This window comes from Gossypium arboreum, chromosome 13 (genome assembly GCF_025698485.1).
Source record: "Gossypium arboreum isolate Shixiya-1 chromosome 13, ASM2569848v2, whole genome shotgun sequence".
In the NCBI taxonomy this organism is placed as follows: Eukaryota; Viridiplantae; Streptophyta; class Magnoliopsida; order Malvales; family Malvaceae; genus Gossypium; species Gossypium arboreum.
This window is the reverse complement of record NC_069082.1, coordinates 13,059,921-13,080,154: the sequence shown is the minus strand read 5'-3', so window position 1 is coordinate 13,080,154 and position 20,234 is coordinate 13,059,921. Positions and strand designations below refer to the sequence as shown.

Genomic DNA, 20,234 nt, shown 5'->3' with positions numbered 1-20,234 from the left:
TTGGTTAATAAAACTAAGGTTTTCAAAGTTTTCATGTTATACATTACTATGGTTGATCATCAATTTTCTCAACAAATAAAGTGTGTTAGAAGTGATAATGAGACGAAATTTAATTGTCTCCAGGATTATTTTCTTGCAAATGATATTATTTTTCAAACATTTTGGGTTGATACTCCTCAACAAAATGGGTGAGCTAAGAGGATGTAAAATCCCTAACGAGTATCTGTCTCCAAAACAGGGTTACTGAGCATTACCAGGTTTTACAGATCAATCAGATAGAAATTTTAAACATTTCATTACATATCAATATTCATAATAAAACCAATCAAAAATCCTATATATTGTCCCTTAAACGAGCCCTCAAGGCCCGAAATACATATTAGAAACAAGTCGGGACTAAATCAGAAATTTAAATTTTTTTTAGAATTATTTAAAATTTTCAACACTACAAGGGTCACACGGCCATGTGACTCACACGATCAAGAGACACGCCCGTGTCTCAGGCAGTATGGGCATTCAAAATAGGGACACACGGCCATGTCCAGCCTGTGTTCGTACCCCTTTAACTCTTTAACTTGGGTCACACAGACAAGTCACACGCCCGTTTGCCAGGCCGTGTGAGCATACTGACTTGCATTCTTAAAAGATACAGGGGACACACGGTCGTGTCACACGGCTGAGACACGCGCCCGTGTCTCTACCCGTATGGACAAAAATAGGTCATTTTCTATGCCATATTTCTCACCCAAATTGACACTAACCTAGCCTCAACAAATTGCATATCAACAAGCCATAACAAGGCATTCAACACAAGCTAAAATCATGTCTTAAACATGTATTATCACCACATACAACTAATATTCCATTAAGTACCTTAAATGATAACTTTAAAAAAAATGTCCAAACTTACCTAATTATTTACCCAACCAAGTTACCAAAGTTCACTATAATTCAATTACATACATACATATAACACTCATACTCATATCACAATATACTTCATTCTCATACCAATATGTAAGTTGGTTATTTAAAAAAAAAATTTATAATAATATTTTCACAAGCCATGCCTTGACTAAACCATACAAAACCTATACATGTCATATAAACCATATTGAATGTTTCAAAAACTACCGGAATAATTTAGATAGTGTGTCGTGAGTGTTGATCCGATCGTATAACCTTCTGAAAATCTATAAGGACATTAAACAACACAAATAAGCTTAATGAAGTTCAGTAAGTTCGACGGGATAAATAAAAATCTTACCGAACTAACTATAATAAATTAAATAATAAAAATCATTCACGATAACTCCTTGTCAATCACAACATCAATCAATACATACATCCGTTTTCAAGTTGTTACCAAAAATAAATAACATGTCTTTCAATTTCAATAAATAAATCACCTTACCAAATCTTTCCAAAGTCGAAGAACGACTTACGGATAAGAGTACATCGTCAATAGAAGCTCATAAGAGCTGGGCCTCCCAAATATGCCAATCAAAAGGTCAAAATCTAAACAGAAGCTCGAAAGACCTAAACAAAAGCTCGTAAGAGCTGAACAGAAACTCATAAGAGCTGAACAAAAAGTAAAACACGAAAGTTCACAACAAATTCTGAACCTCAGTGTACTTGGGAAAAATGTCATTGTCTCATTCCAATACCATCATACACCAAAATACGAATGTACTCAAATCCCGCGTTCATCAATTTATACAAATTATTAAATTTTTTAACTGTACGAACTTACCTGAGCTAAATTGTAACAATTGCAGAAGTTCAAGAACTATTCTGCTATTTTTCTTTTTTCACAAGTTTCTACGGGATCTTGATCTAAAATATAAAATTACCCATTCATTAGCATATATTTCACTTCCAATTCATTTTACAATTAATACCCTTTTATTTTTTGAATTCACAATTACCCTAAACTTTTACAATTTTTGCAATTTAATCCTTTAATTAGTTAATCTATCAAATTATATCATTTTCCTCAATCAATAATTTATTCAAATATTCTAAGCCATTATACAACCCTAATAAACCAAAATTACTATCAAACCCTAATATTTTTAACCTTAAATTTCACAATTGAATCCTAAAATCAATATTTCAAAATCACTTTATAAAATGATCACATAACATAATCAAAGCTCTAAATCCATGTTATTAATCAAAACATCTAATATTCATCAATGGTAACTTCCAAAATTTTTAATAAAATAAAAAACTAAGGTAAGATTTAGTTGGACCTAATTAGAATAATCTCAAAAATATAAAAATTACAAGAAACGGGTAAGAATTGAACTCACATGAAGCAAAAATATGAAGAACCAGCTTAAGTTCTCTCTTATGTCTATTTTTGAACCGAAATTGAAGATGAATTCAATAGAAACTTTTAGAATTTTCTATTTGTTTGTTTTAATTTTACTTAAATTACCATTTTGTCATTAAATGGCTTTATTTTATTATTTTCTCTCCTTATGCCGCCTCAGCTTTTTCTTTTAGGTGTAATTGTTTCTTAAGTCCTCCATCTTTTATTAATCAAGCCATTTAATCACTTAATTATTATAATTAGTAAGTTTTGCACTTTTTTCAATTTAGTCCTTTTTAATTAATTAACTATCGAAACGTTAAAATTTTCAACAAAACTTTAATACCATCTTAATAACACTCCGTAAGTATTTATAAAAATGTTTGCGGCTTGGTTTATAGAAACGAGGTCTCGATACCTCACTTTCTAAAACCACTTGACCTAATAAATCATTATAAAATACAAATTACCAATTCAAAACATTTTTAATACTATATTTGACTTGTAAATATTAAATAATAAATTTACAAGCTTACTATTCAGATTTGGTGGCCTCGAACCACTGTTTCCGACACCACTGAAAATCAGACTGTTACAACTCTCCCCCTTTAGGAAATTTTGTAAAGAGCTTCAAACAGTGTCATTTTTATACTGGATTGATAATTGTTATTATATGCAAATTCAACTAATGGTAAATATTTTTCTCAGCTACCTTCAAATTCGAGTATACAACATCTTAACATATCTTTCAAAATTTGAATCACTTGTTCTGATTGACTGTCAGTCTGAGGATGAAATGTTGTGCTGAAATTAAGTTTAGTGCCAAAAGCCTCATGAAGTTTACTCCAAAATCTCAATGTAAATCTCCGATCTCGATTTGAAATGATGGATGTCAGAACTCCGTAATCTCACAATCTCAGATATATATAGTTCCTCTAATCTTTCCAGTGTAAAGTCTGTTCTGATTGGAATAAAATGTGTCGATTTAGTCAATTTGTCAACAATCACCTAGATCAAATCTTTCTTTCTCAGAGTTATAGGTAAGCCAGATACAAAATCCATCGTGACTCACTCCCATTTCCATTCAGGAATCATAACAGGTTGTAGTAAACCTGTTGGTACCTGATGTTCTTTTTTCACTTACTGACAAATTAAACATTTAGCTATAAACTCAAAAATTTCCTGTTTCATACCCAGCCACCAATACATCGGTTTCAAATCACAATACATCTTCGTACTACCCGGATGAATAGAGTACGTGCTACTGTGAGCTTCAGAAAGAATATCATTTTTCAAATATAAATTATTCAGAACACAAATTCTATCACGATAACGCAATGTACCACTATCATTGACACTGCACTCTGAATCCAAATTATTCTTAACCATCTATTGTTTCAGCACCAACTTTGGATCATCATCTTAAAATTGCTGAATTCATAGCAAAAACATAGGTTTATTCTCAGTTTTGCTAATACAGAACCATCTTCATTAAGAGTTAAACAAGTGTTTAATGCTTGAAGTGCAAACAATGATGATTTTCGAATAAGTGCATCCGCAACTACATTAGCCTTTCCGGGATGGTAATCAATAACCAGATCGTAATATTTCAGTAATTCTAACCACTGCCTCTGTCTTAAATTCAATTCTTTCTGAGTCATCAAATACTTTAAACTTTTGTGATCTGTAAACACGTGACATTTTTTTTCCTTATAAATAATGTCTCTAAATCTTCAAAGCGAATACGATCGTGGCCAACTCAAGATCGTGTGTAGGATAATTCTTTTAATGCGGCATTAATTATTGAGAAGCATAGACTACTACCTTTCCTAAATGCAGCAATACAGAACCCAAACCATTGAGAGGCGTATCACTATAAACAACATATGTTACTCCAGATTCAGGCTGAGTTAAGACTAGGGCTTTCGTTAACATTCTCTTCAGCTGATCAAAACTCTGTTTGAACTTATCAGACCAAACAAACTCAACATTTTTTTTGTAATAATCTGGTCATCGGCGAAGCAATAATTGAAAACTTTTTAACAAAACGTCGATAGTAACCTACTAAACCCAAAAAGCTTCGCACTTCTGAGACATTTTTCGGAGTTTTCCAGTTTATCACAGCAGAAACTTTACTTTGATCAACTCGAATCCCATCAGCTGATACTATGTGACCCAAAAATTAAACTTTATGAAGCCAAAATTTACATTTACTAAATTTTGCATACAACTTCTTTTTTATTAAAGTCTGTAGTACGATCCTCAAATGTTGTGCATGCTCAAATTCTGTCTTGGAATAGATTAGTATATTGTTAATAAATATAACAACAAATCTATCCAAATGATGTTGAAAGATCCAATTCATTAAATCCATAAAAGCAACAGGGGCATTAGTTAAACTAAATGGCATTACCAGAAACTCATAATGACTGTAATGAGTTCTGAAAGTAGTTTTTGGCACATAACAGTCTTTAACCTTCAATTGATAATACCTGGATCTAAGATCTATCTTATTGCGACCCCTTTCAATTGATCAAACAAATCGTCGATACGTAGCAAAGGGTATTTATTTTTAATTGTGACTCTGTTCAACTGTCTGTAGTCTATACACAATCTTAAAGAGTCGTCTTTTTTTTCACAAACAAAACAGGTGCACCTCAGGAAGACATGCTTGGTCAAATAAACCCTCGATTTAATAACTCTTGTAACTGTGTTTTCAATTATTTTAGTTCAGCTGGTGCCATACAGTACAATGATATTGATATTGGTATAGTTCCAGGAATCAAATCAATTACAAACTCAACTTTACGATCAGGAGGTAAACCCGATAATTTTTCAGGAAATACATCAATGAACTCACTAACAACTGGCAACTGATCTAGCTTTGATTATAAATCTTGGGTATCAAGGATATATACTAGAAATGCTTCATTACCTTTTCGTATCAATCTCTGAGTAGAAAAAGCCGAAATAATTCTAACAACATATTTCGGATTCTCAGACTCAACTAAAATCATCTCTCCTGTCTGACATTTCAAATCAATCCGTTTTTGCCTACAATTTACCACAGCATCATGCAAAGATAACCAATCCATACCCAGGATAACATCAAATTCCCGGAAAGGTAACAACATCAAATCAGCAGGGAATTCATAGCCCTTAACTTTCAGTGGACAATTACGACAGACTAAATTAACTATCACACTTTGACCTAGTGGATTTGTAACTTGAATATCATAATCAGTAGATTCAACAGGCAACTTCTTTTCTGTTACTACTGCAATACAAATATATGAATGAGTTGACCCAGGGTCAATTAATACATACACAGTAACAGAAAAGAGATAGAATGTACCAACGATCACATCTGGAGCAGTAGCTTCCTCTCTAGCTCGAATAGCGTAGGTATGAGCAGGTGCTTTAGCCTCTGACCGAACAACAGTGTCTTCATTCTTGAACGAGTAGTCCCAATAGCACTATTTTGGCTCGAACGTCTACTTTTTTTAGAGGTAGACATTTTCTTTTCTTTTCTATCTTCATCCTCTTTTGGCAATTTAGGACAATTACGAGTAAAATGATCAGTTGATCCACATCTATAACAAGCTCTTGTTTTTCCTCTAACTCACCGAGGTGATATTTCCCGCAATATCTACATTTAGGCTTCGGAGTATTTTGTACACTACCCACACTATCAACTGGTCTAGTAGGTACCCTGAAATCATGTTGAATCATCTTGTTTTTATTCGAGAATTCAGGTACTGAGATAGCTTGGCTAAAATCATCTTTAATCTTTTTCACCGATTATGCCGAAAATTACTTGGAAGAACTTTTCTTGTGAATTCTCGATTTTGCCTATCCCGTTGTATCTTACGGTTATACACTTCTTCTATTTTCTGCGCACGATCAGACAGGACAACAAATTCTCGTATTTCATTACCTCCGGTCATCATTCAAATTTCATCATTCAGACCATCTTCAAACTGGATACACATTTCTTCTTCAGTAAGCACAATTTCTTGAGCATATTTATTGAGATATACAAATTCTTTCACATATTCAGCTACTGATCTATTTCCCTGACATAACTCAAGAAATTCTCTCTTTTTCTTGTCTAGATACTTTTTTCGACATATTTCTTTTTAAACTCAGTTTGGAAAAAATTCCCAAGAATTTTTCTCCTTCGGTACCATAGCTACTATTGTCGACCACCAACTATACGCTTCCTCTTTTAATAACGAAACAACACATCTAAAAGAATCATCAAGAGAGCAAACCATTTCTTCAAAAACCCTTATTATATTTTGAAGTCAGTACTCAGTTTTAACTGGATCATCCTCTAATCTACCCCGAAATTTTTCAGTACCACACTTTCTAAGTTTCTCGATCGGAGAATGTTTACTAGGTTCAATCACTAAAGGAGGTGGAGGTGCAACCGAAGGTACAACATGTGGTACAGTAAGGGGTGGAGGTTGTTGAACCGGATTTCTTTCTTGCATAAACTCACTAAACCACTGGTTTATATACCCAAAGAACATATTTTTAAGTTCATGTTCCTGATCCGAAGGAATCGGGACATTACTAAATTGTCCTATGTTTAGAAGTCGATACTTTACTGTTAACCTCATTATTGTCAGCACGATCAGATCTGTCTAACATCTTTACAATCTATAAGAAAACAAAGGTTAGAGTGGATTATACATATCATATTATCACAGACTTATATGGCATGTAATTCTAGCCATTTCACATACTACATTCAGTCTAAGAATCGACTAAATCGTAACTCTGATACCAATAAATGTAACACCCCTAACCCGTATCCGTCGCTAGAACAAAGTTATTGAGCATTACTAGGGTTTACGGATCAATCAAACAAAATTTTCAAACATTTCATTACATATCAATATTTATAATAAAACTAGTTAAAATACTATATATTGTCCCTTAAACGAGCCCTCAAAGCTTGAAATACATATTAGAAACAAGTCGGGACTAAATAAAAAACTCAGAGAATCTTTTTTTTTCAGAATTACTTAAAATTTTCAACACTGCAAGGGTCACACAGCCATGTGACTTACACAGTCAGGAGACATGCCTTTGTCTCAGGTCGTGTGGGCATTCGAAATAGGGACACACGGTCGTGTCTAGCCTGTGTCCATACCCGTTTAACTATCTGACTTGGGTCACACGGCCAAGTCACACGCCCATGTGCCAAGCCGTGTGAGCATATTGACTTGCATTCTCAAAAGATATAGGGGACACACGACAATGTCACACGGCTGAGACACACGCCCATGTCTCTACCCGTTTGGACAAAAATAGGCCATTTTTTATGCCATATTTCGCACCCAAATTGACACCAACCTAGCCTCAACAAATTGTACATCAACAAGCCATAACAAGGCATTCAACACAAGCTAAAATCATGTCTTAAACATGTATTATCACCACATACAACCAATATGCCATTAAGTACCTTAAATGAGAACTTTAAAAAAAATGTCCAAACTTACCTAATTATTTACCCAACCAAGTTACCAAAGTTCACTATAATTCAATTACATACATACATATAACACTTATACTCATATCACAATATACCTCATTCTCATACCAATATGTAAGTTGGTTATTTAAACAAAATATTTATAATAACATTTTCACAAGCCAAGCCTTGACTAAACAGTACAAAAACCTATACATGCCATAAAAACCATATTGAACGTTTCAAAAACTACCGGAATAAGTTGGATAGTGTGTCATGAGTGTTGGTCCGATCGTCTAACCTTCCGAAAATCTATAAAGAAATTAAACAACTCAAATAAGCTTAATGAAGCTTAGTAAGTTCGACAGGATAAATAAAAATCTTACCGAACTAGCTATAATAAATCAAATAATAAAAATCATTCACGATAACTCTCTGTCAATCACAACTTCAATCGATGAATACATCCGTTTTCAAGTCGTTACCAAAAATAAATAGCATGTCTTTCAATTTCAATAATAAATCACCTTACTAAATCTTTCCCAGATCGAAGAATGAATTACGGATAAGAGTACATCGTCAATAGAAAATCCTAAGAGATGGGCCTCCCAAATACGCCAATCAGAAGCTCGTAAGAGCTGAGTAGAAGCTCAAAAGAGCTGAACAGAAACTCATAAGAGTTGAACAGAAAGTAAAACACCAGAGTTCGCAACAAATGCTGAACCCTGGTTTACTTGGGAAAAATGCCATTGTCTCATTCCAATACCATCATACACCAAAATACGAATGTACTCAAATCTCGCGTTCCATTCAAACCGAAATCCAATTCAATATTATAATTCCAACAATAATTCAATCCCAACAATAGAATAAATAAATAATATCATTCATCAATTTATACAAATTATTAAATTTTTTAACCGTACGAACTTACTTGGGCTGAATTGTAGCAATTGCAGAAGTTCAGGGACTATTCTGCTATTTTTCTTTTTTCACGAGTTTCTACGTGATCTTGATCTAAAATATAAAATTACTCATTCATTAGCATATATTTCACTTCCAATTCATTTCACAATTAATACCCTTTTATTTTTTGAATTCACAATTACCCTAAACTTTTACAATTTTTGCAATTTAATCCTTTAATTAGTTAATCTATCAAATTATCTTATTTTCCTCAATCAATAATTTATTCAAATATTCTAAGCCATTATACAACCCTAATAAACCAAAATTACTATCAAACCCTAATATTTTTAACCTTAATTTTCACAATTGAATCCTAAAATCAATATTTAACAAAATCACTTTATAAAATAATCATATAACATAATCAAAGCTCTAAATCCATGTTATTCATCAAAAACATCTAATATTCATCAATGGTAACTTCCAAAATTTTTAATAAAATAAAAAACTAAGGTAAGATTTAATTGGACCTAATTGGAACAATCTCAAAAACATAAAAATTACAAGAAACGGGTAAGAATTGAACTCACATGAAGCAAAAATATGAAGAACCAGCTTAATCTCTCTCCTATGTCTATTTTTGAACCGAAATTGAAGATGAATTCAATAGAAACTTTTAGAATTTTCTATTTGTTTGTTTTAATTTTACTTAAATTACCATTTTACCATTAAATGGCTTTATTTTATTATTTTCTCTCCTTATGCCGCCTCATCTTTTTATTTTAGGTATAATTGTTTCTTAAGTCCTCCCTCTTTTATTAATCAAGCCATTTAATCATTTAATTATTATAATTAGTAAGTTTTGCACTTTTTTCAATTTAGTCCTTTTTAATTAATTAACTATCGAAACGTTAGAATATTTCAACAAAACTTTAATATCATCTTAATGACACTACGTAAATATTTATAAAAATATTTACGACATGGATTAAAGAAATGAGGTCCCGATACCTTACTTTCTAAAACCACTTGACCTAATAAATCATTATAAAATACAAATTACCAATTCAAAAACATTTTTAATACTATTTGACTCGTAAATATTAAATAATAAATTTACGAGCTTACTCGCCGGATTTGGTGGCCTCGAAGCACTGTTTCTGACACCACTGAAAATCGAGCTGTTACAGAGGAAACATCAGCATATTTTAAATGTAGTTTGTACTTTGCGTTTCCAGGGAAATCTGCCTATATCTTTTTTTGGGAGTGTGTGTTGTCTGCTTCTCATCTCATTAATCGAACTCCTTCACATCTTCTTCACAATAAAACACCCTATGAAATGTTGTTTGGTAGCCCTCCTTTGTTTGTCGATTTTTGTGTGTTTGGTTGCTTATGTTTTGCTCCTAATCAACGTTCTAAGGGTTATAAGTTTACTAGTCGAAGTCGAATATGTTTTTGTTGGCTACCCTTTTGGCAAAAAAGTTCGGTATTTATATAATCTGGATTCTAAGAAATTCTTTATGTCCCGCGATGTGAAATTTTTTAAGATATTTTTTCGTATTTGGATGGGAATGCTTAGCCTGACAATGCTGCTCTGTCGTATGGGAGTGCAAACACAATTTTTGATACATATTTTGGTGAATCAGAGGTGTTGCAACCCGGGATAGTTCTTCCTCTTGTTACTCCACAGCAAGTGAATCTAAGGTGATACGTATTTTTATACATATTAATGTGTTTTGAAAAATATTAAAAATTTTAAATAATAATAATAAAAAAGACAATGTCATGTACTAAACTCATTTATGGAGTTGAAAATTTTCACTAATAATAGACAAAATACTAATTCGTTAAAATTAATATAATATAATAAATAAAAAATTAATCAAAGTTATCATATTTTTCTAATTTATATTATAGAGCTACTTAGAGTTTTGACAAGTTGACCTTTTTTTTCATCAAGTTAATTTTCTGAGAAAGAAAAATACTGAATTTGAAAAAAAAGAGAGTTATAACTCTTGTTTTTAATAAAATAAACGCATTTTCTTTTGTTAAATTAAATTTGTGAACTATTTTAATAAAAAATTATAACTCAATTATCAAATTATATATTAATGGTAAAAGACTTAAAATTAACAGAAAATAAAAATACTAAAAATAAATTAAGAATAGAAGAATTTAAGTTAATTCATCATAAATTTTAATTCATAAAAAATATAAAATAGTAAAAATTACCTCGTATTACATTAGTAAGTTGAGCTTTGATAAATTGATTTTTGAATTAAATCTAAAATGTTAAACCAATCAATTTACTTTTTCATCATTAAGTTTTTATATTAATTTTTATATATAAATCACATAATAGATATAAGTATTATATAATTAAAAAGTTAGATTTAAAGCAAATTCAAACCAATGAAACTCATTTTTCCCTAAATCAAATTTTCGATTTCAGTATTTTTTCAATAGAGAACTAAATCAATGAATAATAATAATAATAATTAACTTGTGAAAATTCAACTTATTAAACTAGTCCAATCTTCTTCGATTATATCCATTTTTATTCTTTAAATTAAAATATATATGATGACTTGGGTTAATTTTTATTTATTATATTGTTTTTATATTTATATTATATTAATTTCCATCTTTCTCAAATTAATAATATATTTTGAAAAACTAACAACAATTTTATCCAAATTTTAAAAAAAAACCTTTTATTTTATAAAAATATGAGTTCCAACTAAACAACTAGCTCCCTAGTTAAGTTATGCCACGTTTTTCCTTTTAGTTGTAACTCATTTTTTATAAAATAAGTGTTTTTTTTTTTAAAATCTTGAATAAAATTGTAACTAAAATTTTAAACTATATGTTAATTGGAGAAATATTAAAATTAATATAATATAAAAATAAAAACAGTTATAAAATATAAAAAATAACTCAAGTCATTGTAAATTTTTATTTATAGAATAGGTAAAATTAATAGAATATAAAAATAAAAATAAAAACGTTTATAATAAGTTAAAAACTAACCTAAATCATTATAAATTTTAAACTGAAAACATGAATTACAATTAAAATGGAAAAAATAAAGAACATGTGGCGCCATTTTGTTTCGGAGGCGGAGGATTTCTATTCATATTTCCTAGGTAGTCTCCAGTGAAAACAGAACTTACAAATGGATATGCATTACTGTTTGTTTTATTCAGTTTAGCAGTAGAAGGGAGAATGATGGTTTAAGGTCTAATATTCCACGTCGCCTAAGTATCCTTAACAAAAGAATTATTATTTATTATCCATAAATAATATCAAACTTGCTACTGTGTTAGCAGTGGGACCACTCTTTTTAGATCAAATAAGCAAGAACCTCTGGACTCAAGCTCACAGTCACACACCATGATATTGTTCATCACGTGTCTAAGACCACCCCACTCATGCTGTCAATGTCATGCATCCAATCACTTCCTTCTCTCATCATCCTCTTCTGTCTTAAGTAGTCCTTTTTAATTCCCCTATCATTTGCTTTATTTCTTACTCTCTCCTCTCCCCTCTAAGCAATGTCCTTCCCCGTTTTATTACTTCCTTTGACTTTGAGCTCCTTCTGTCTTCTTCTCGTTTTAATATCATGTTTCTCCGGAGGATATTCATCATCTTCCTCCTCCGCTGCTCCCACTAGGATTGGCAAAGGCTACCGTTTGATCTCCTTTGAAAAGACCTCTGACGGTGGCTTCTTGGGTCACCTTCAGGTTAACCAAAAGAACAACGTTTATGGTCCTGATATTCCTCTCTTGCAACTCTATGTCAAGTGAGTTAATCATCCACCGTAAAGTCACGCAACTGTTAATGTTTTGAATGTAGATTTGCTCTTGATGTAGCTCACCGCTATACCAACTGTTTTTTTTCTTCTTTTTTATTTTGCAGACATGAGAGTGAAAATCGTTTGAGGGTGCACATAACAGACGAAGAGAAGCAGAGATGGGAAGTTCCATACAATCTTTTGCCAAGAGACCAACCACCTGCACCGAAACAAGCGATTGGGAGATCAAGGAAGAAGCCTACAAGTGTGTTAGAGATTGCAGGGTCTGAGCTGATATTCCTCCACACAATTGACCCTTTTAGCTTTGCGGTAACAAGGAGATCCAATGGGCAGACCCTTTTTAATTCCAGCTCAGCTGGTGCAGACTCATTCGGAGAAATGGTGTTCAAAGACCAGTACTTGGAGATTTCCACTCAGTTGCCTGGAGACGCTTCATTGTATGGACTTGGAGAGAACACACAACCTCATGGAATCAAGCTGTATCCAAATGACCCTTATACATTGTACACAACCGACGTGTCAGCCATTAATCTCAATACTGATTTGTATGGGTCCCACCCTGTTTATATGGAGTTGAGGAATGCGGGTGATAAGCCATATGCGCATGCTGTTCTCTTGTTGAACAGCAATGGCATGGATGTGTTTTACAGAGGAAATTCACTGACTTATAAGCTTATTGGTGGTGTTTTCGACTTTTACTTCTTTGTAGGACCCACTCCCCTCGACGTTGTTGATCAATACACCTCATTTATCGGCAGGCCTGCACCCATGCCTTACTGGTCTCTAGGTAGTATGCCCTTTCATTCTGATAACACTATATTCTTCATTCTTTTGTTTGAAGTTAAAAGGTTAGATTAAACCATATTCTGCCTTTTTTTTTTGGTTAATATATAATAGGCCATTTATGGGGGTATGATTATGATTAATACATAGGAAACCTTGGTGTAATGAATAAGGTTTTTGGCAAATTCGTGCCTTGGAAGATTTAGCCAGCTAATATGATCTCTTATTCAGCTAGGTTCATGATTATATCTGCCATTTGTCTAATGTATTAAGGTGGAAATATAGTGTTCTCATTTTTATATAGGTTGGTGGATTGGTCGGACCCACATATGTATTCACTTTATTGTCTCATTTCAAGTCCCCATCTATTTATGTGTCGCGTGTTAATTCACCGGAAGCAACCTTTCAATGATAAAATGACGTTTGGCAATTTAGGTGTTTATAGGAGAATGAGATAACATCAACGATCATGTTGATTATTGTCCTAGTGTTTTCCCTTTTGCTGTTAGATGGGCATGAGCACAGGGTAGGAGTATTTGAAGACTCTAAATACATAAAAGAAAATTTTAAAAAGGTTAACATATATCACCCAAGTTTTAGTAATATATTTCTTTTGACCTGTTAGTGCTAACCCATTAAGTAAAAGGCAACTTGTGGAATTCCCATAAGAGCACTATCGTCTTACCTACTTGAGATAGAAATGGGATGGCCACTCTTACATCATTACCACAATGCTGTAATAATTAGTTAGTAAGCCTGCCCTACCTTGATCAGGCACTTATTACGTTTGGTCCAAAGCTCTATCTAGAATCCTTACCCTGTGGCTGAGGGTATCTAAAGTAAACTATTTGTGCTTCCCTTGATGTTAGGCACCTTTTGTGTTGGTAGATTTATGCATGATAAAAGTTAAAAACTAGTACCTCTGCGCCTTTCCCCACTGCAGAAGCATAAAGTATAATAGTTTTCTAACGACTAATTAAGAAATAAGCAGTAAGACTTTCATGTGTCCTTGAGGCTAGAGTTTTTACAATTGTTGGGCTAATTTAAAAAGAAGAGAGAACATAATACAGTTGCGTTTCTTGTCTTCATTGAAGTTTGCACTATTTGATTTAAATAATCTGGCTCTAAGTATTTTCTTCTCCTGCCGTACTGAATGCTATTTCTGTTCTTTAAAATTTGACGTACAGGGTTTCACCAATGTCGATGGGGCTATCATAACCTCTCTGTAGTTGAAGATGTTGTTGAGAACTACAAGAAGGCCAAGATCCCACTGGATGTAATCTGGAATGACGATGATCATATGGACGGCCATAAGGATTTCACTCTCAACCCCATCAATTACCCTCGTCCAAAGCTTCTTGCATTCCTTGAAAAAATACATAGCATAGGCATGAAATATATCGTCCTTATTGATCCTGGGATTGGTGTTAATTCCAGTTATGGTGTATACCAAAGAGCAATCGCCAATGATGTATTTATCAAGTATGAGGGAGAGCCCTACTTAGCCCAAGTGTGGCCTGGGGCTGTTAATTTCCCAGACTTCCTCAACCCTAAAACTGTGGCATGGTGGGGTGATGAAATTCAACGTTTTCATGAACTTGTCCCTGTTGATGGCCTCTGGATTGACATGAATGAAGCTTCAAATTTCTGTAGCGGGAAGTGCACCATTCCAGAAGGCAAGCAGTGTCCAAGTGGGACAGGACCTGGTTGGGAATGTTGCTTGGACTGCAAGAACATAACGAAGACAAGATGGGATGATCCACCATATAAGATAAATGCTTCAGGGTTACAGGTGCCAATAGGGTTCAAAACTATTGCAACTAGTGCAGTTCACTACAATGGTGTTTTAGAGTATGATGCTCATAGTCTTTACGGCTTCTCTCAAGCTATAGCAACTCACAAGGCACTCCAAGGACTCGAGGGAAAACGACCATTTATACTGTCTCGCTCTACTTATGTTGGTTCGGGAAAATATGCTGCTCATTGGACTGGTGATAATAAGGGTACTTGGGAAGACTTGAAGTATTCAATAAGTACAGTGCTGAACTTCGGTATATTTGGGGTTCCAATGGTTGGTGCAGATATATGTGGCTTCTATCCTGCTCCAACAGAAGAATTGTGTAACCGTTGGATCGAAGTCGGTGCTTTCTACCCTTTCTCTAGGGATCATGCAAATTACTACTCTCCTAGACAGGAGCTGTATCAATTGGAGAGTGTAACGAAATCTGCTCAAAATGCTCTAGGCATGAGGTATAAGCTTCTTCCTTACCTCTACACTCTGACCTATTTTGCTCATATAAGTGGAGCACCAATAGCCAGGCCACTTTTCTTCTCATTTCCTGCTTTCAAAGAATGTCATGGGCTGAGCACCCAGTTCTTACTAGGAAGTAGTCTCATGGTGTCTCCAGTCCTTGAGCAGGGGGAAACAAATGTTAAAGCACTTTTTCCCCCAGGCTCTTGGTACAATGTATTTGATATGACTCAAACCGTTGTGTCAAAGGGACAGTACTTTACCCTCGATGCGCCGTTGCACGTGGTTAATGTGCATTTATATCAGAATACCATACTACCAATGCAACAGGGTGGAATGATCTCCAAGGAAGCCAGAATGACACCCTTCACTCTCATAGTGAGTTTCCCTGCTGGTGCAAGCAAAGGAGAAGCCAAAGGAAGCCTCTATCTTGACAATGACGAACTTCCAGAAATGAAACTTGGAAACGGGTATTCAACTTATGTGGAGTTATATGCAACCCTGGACCAGGGAATTGTGAAGGTTTGGTCTGAAGTTGAGGAGGGCAAGTTTGCTTTAGACAAGGGTTGGATAATTGAGAAGGTAACTGTGTTGGGGGTTGGTGCAAGTGAAAAGATATCTGCTCTTGAAATTAATGGAAGTCCCGTAGCCCCTGATGCTTGCAACATAGAATTGAGCTCAATGAAACAAAAGCACCTGCGAGATCTTGAAGATGGACAAGAAAATAGCAAGTCCTTGATGGTAGATATTACAGGTTTGAAATTACCTGTTGGAGAGAACTTTTCCATGTCCTGGAAAATGGGGATACAAGGCTGATAATTTTCTCCCGACTTTTGGTCTCGTTTTAAGCTTTTCATTGTTGAGGGTTAAAACTTCATTACATGCTTGTTCATTGACGCTTGTAGTTTAAAATGCCGATTGCAAATTTGAGGTCTCCTATATTTAGCTTTCAACCCAGTTGGACTTTGGCCAAATTCCTTTTCACGTTGTTGCTTCAATTATCAACTTAAAATGCATTACACCAAATACAATCATCTCTTTCCATTGGAATTATAGCAAAGAATACAGAATCTAGAACTGTCTTTTTTTATACATACTGGGATGGTTGTTTACACACTCAGGTGAATTATTAAAATTTTAAAATTTTAATATTTTATACACTTTATACCTTTAAAGAACTTATATAGTCTTTTTACTTTTCAAACTTAAAAATTTAGTTCTAATTATTACTATTATTAAAATTTTTCTATTAGATTCACTGCAATTGGGTAACATTTTGAAAATTAAAAAACATTGATTCGGTTAGTCATGTAATAATAAAAATAATGTTGAAAATATTTATTAGTGTTATAAAATAAAAGAGATGGAGAGAATAAAGAAGAAAGTAACAGAGAACATAGTTTATTGATCAAAAGGGATGATTATAATATTTCATTAGAATCTTTATTTATAGGCATAAGAAGTATAAAAGAAGTAGAAATCTAATTCTAATAACAATTAGGATTTAAAGTACATTAAAACTTTAGCTTGATCATGATGGACATTCACTTAATAAGATATTCGTAGCACTCCCTCTTGGATGTCCATTGGTAGATAATGTGCCTCGTTAAAACCTTATTAGAAAAAACCTTGTGGGATAAAAACCTAATGAGGGAAAAAGAGTACACAATCTATAATATCCATAATATGCTGCCTCATTTAAAACCTTATTAGGAAAACCCAATGGGACAAAACCTCGATTAAGGGAAAAAGAGTGCAATGCGTATTTACTCCCCCTCATGAAAACATAACATATTTTCTCATGTTCTACGTATTCAATCTTGAATAATAGTTTTTCAAATGACTATTTGAATGTATTTGCTAAGTATTTATATTACCATTCTTTTAAAAGTCATGAGTGAGGGAAATTTGGGGAAATATATTTTAATCTCTTCAAGAGATTCAACAATAATCATAACAAACTTTAATCATGATTCTTTTATAAAAACAAAAATAGGTATTTTGGATCATTTTATAATCCCCTTCAACTACTATTTAATAAGTCAAATTTACCACATATGTTCAAATTATTTCAATTCATATAAATGAACAATTTCTCGATAATTTCAATATGCTTCTAGCATCCTAAATCCTTCAAAGATTTTAATATAAACATTTCTATATAGTGATTCATAAAAAGTTGTAACAATAACCATTAGACGTAAGTTAAATCTTTTATGAATTATCAACTTAATAATATATCTAACGGTTATTGCATTCACCACCAAAGAATATTATATCTTTTCATAGTCAACCCCAGGACTTAGCAAAAAACTTCATATTTTTATTTTGTTTTTGCAAAACTACTTCAATTGCACCCTCACTGGCTTTATACCTTTAGATATTTAGACTATTGGTCCAAAAACTCCATGAATTTAATTGTACTTGAGTTGCGTCTTTCTATTTTGATCAATTTATTCCTTATCTATAGTTCTTAATAGATTTATTCAAGATCCTCCTTTTATTTCATTATTTAAATAATAATATTGCATGCAAAATCATTGTCGACCACTTTTATTATTCAGTTCCACATTTTCTCGAATTGACATAACTTATCGAGATCTCTTATTTTTATTATTTTAAATTCAGTTTCAGGTACCTAAATCTCTTCTGAAGTTTTACTTATAGTTATATCCCACTCTTCTAGAGTACTCGCCTCCACTATATAACCATCTAGAAGAATTTTCATATTTGGAACTAACCAATCTATTATTTATTCCAACTGATTGTTCTATTGGGATTTTGATTCAAATTAAAATATTAGATGGTATATAACACTTAGTTATTCTCATTAAGTTTGTAAATACATCTAACAGTTACCTTGTAATGAGTTATCCATATTAAACTTCTGGTTCAAATTATTCTCCCCCTAACTCATTACAAGTTATTATTTCTCTCCCCCAAATGTTGGGAAAACTATTGAATCTAAACTGTAATCACAAATCATGTTATAATTGAATCTCGAATACATTCAAAACATCTAATAATATAAAGAAACTTGTAATTAATATATATTCTCAACTTTCTTTGAGGATTCACTTATCTTTGTGCGTTGTGGTGGAGCAATTGGAATATATACACACATACAAAAATTCAAAGATGAGAAATATTTAGCTCTTGATCAAAAACCAATTGTAATGGGAAGTATTTATAACTAATTGACTTGATGCATACAACACGTAAACCAACATAATCTCATGTTGGAATAGAAAGTTTAGTTCTTATAAGTAATGGTTTAGACATTAAGCAGAGGTATTTAATCAATAATTTCTCTAAACCATTATGCGCAAACTTTTACAGAAGTTTTTCAAACTCAATTAATAAAAGATTGAGATATAAACTCATCAGTATTAGCAAGATGAATTGTTTTAATTGTATGATCTGAAATTAATTATTTAAACAAGCAATCTTGTAAACGACAGGTTGCAAATTGATAACGCATATGTGATTATTTTGTAGATGCATCTACCAAAATTATATAATATTAAACCATCCACATGGTGGATGAATAGGCCCATATTCGTTTCAGAAATGTAAGACATTAAATCTCAACTTTAGCTAGTGAGTTTCTAATAACCAATTTTCATTGAGAACAAATACCATATGAGAATTCTTTTAAATTAAAGAATCTTTTGGTTCTTTAATGAACTTCTATATGAATTATTAATTAATTTTCGCATAATATATGATCTAGGATGGTCTAACTAGTCACGCCAAGTAGTAAATGCATTTGTATCAATAAACTTCTGGTTTACTTTAATATATGTTTCAATTGTACTAAATTGTAACAAATTAATAATTTTACTATTATTCATTTTACTTTACATCCACATATAAGTGCTATTGTGACATTTACTACCGGAAATGTCTAAATAAATGTGAATATTATAATGTCACTAAGTCAACAAAATAAATATAATTTTCAAACAATTATATGCAATATTCGTTTTAGGGAATATGCCAAAATCTTTAAATATCTAAAAAAAATTTGCAGCTTCAGGTGCATCCAACTATAATGAGCTTTAGATAGAATTATCATATTTTATTGCTCATAAATAGATCTTTCACAGTCAAATATTTTGCTTTCAACCCCTAATGGGGATAATGACAAAAAAAGATTACAAAGATTATAAAATAAATATAAATTAATAACCGAATCCTCTCTTTTCATCCTTTCAAAATAGATATTTATAGCAATGGTGATTCATATGATATATAATATTTTCCTCATTCACAATCTCAATATAAGATCCATTATAAATATCACTTAAAACCAATGGATTAACCATCACAATATATTAATATCTTAGCTCTTCTAGAGCTTTCGACTAATTTTGTACTATCAAATATTGGAATAATACTTGTTTGTTTAGTACTAAATAAGATAAATATTTTCTATCTATAATGATAGAATTTATTACTACATTCTCATATCATTCCTCAAAGAATATTAATGAAACACAATATTGAGGCATATGTCACATATGTGGCCAATAATCTTTCATATCACATTGATAACATAAGTTATCTTTACCTTTTGAAGAGTTATCTTGAGAACTCTCATTGTTTTCTTATTTATTACTATGTTCCCACTTTTAGTGTTCTATGATTATATCTTTTTTTCTTTATTTTTGCA

At 32.3% G+C, this 20,234-nt stretch overlaps 1 protein-coding gene across 1 annotated transcript; it reads left to right on the top strand.

Moving 5' to 3' along the window:
- Nucleotides 1-11,877: 11,877 nt before the first annotated feature.
- Nucleotides 11,878-16,533, top strand: LOC108464037 (alpha-xylosidase 1-like). Its single transcript, XM_017764103.2, has 3 exons — nucleotides 11,878-12,513; nucleotides 12,630-13,312; nucleotides 14,496-16,533. Exons 1-3 carry the CDS (start codon nucleotides 12,266-12,268, stop codon nucleotides 16,373-16,375), a joined length of 2,811 nt encoding a protein of 936 aa, XP_017619592.1. The 5' UTR covers nucleotides 11,878-12,265; the 3' UTR covers nucleotides 16,376-16,533.
- Nucleotides 16,534-20,234: the final 3,701 nt, after the last annotated feature.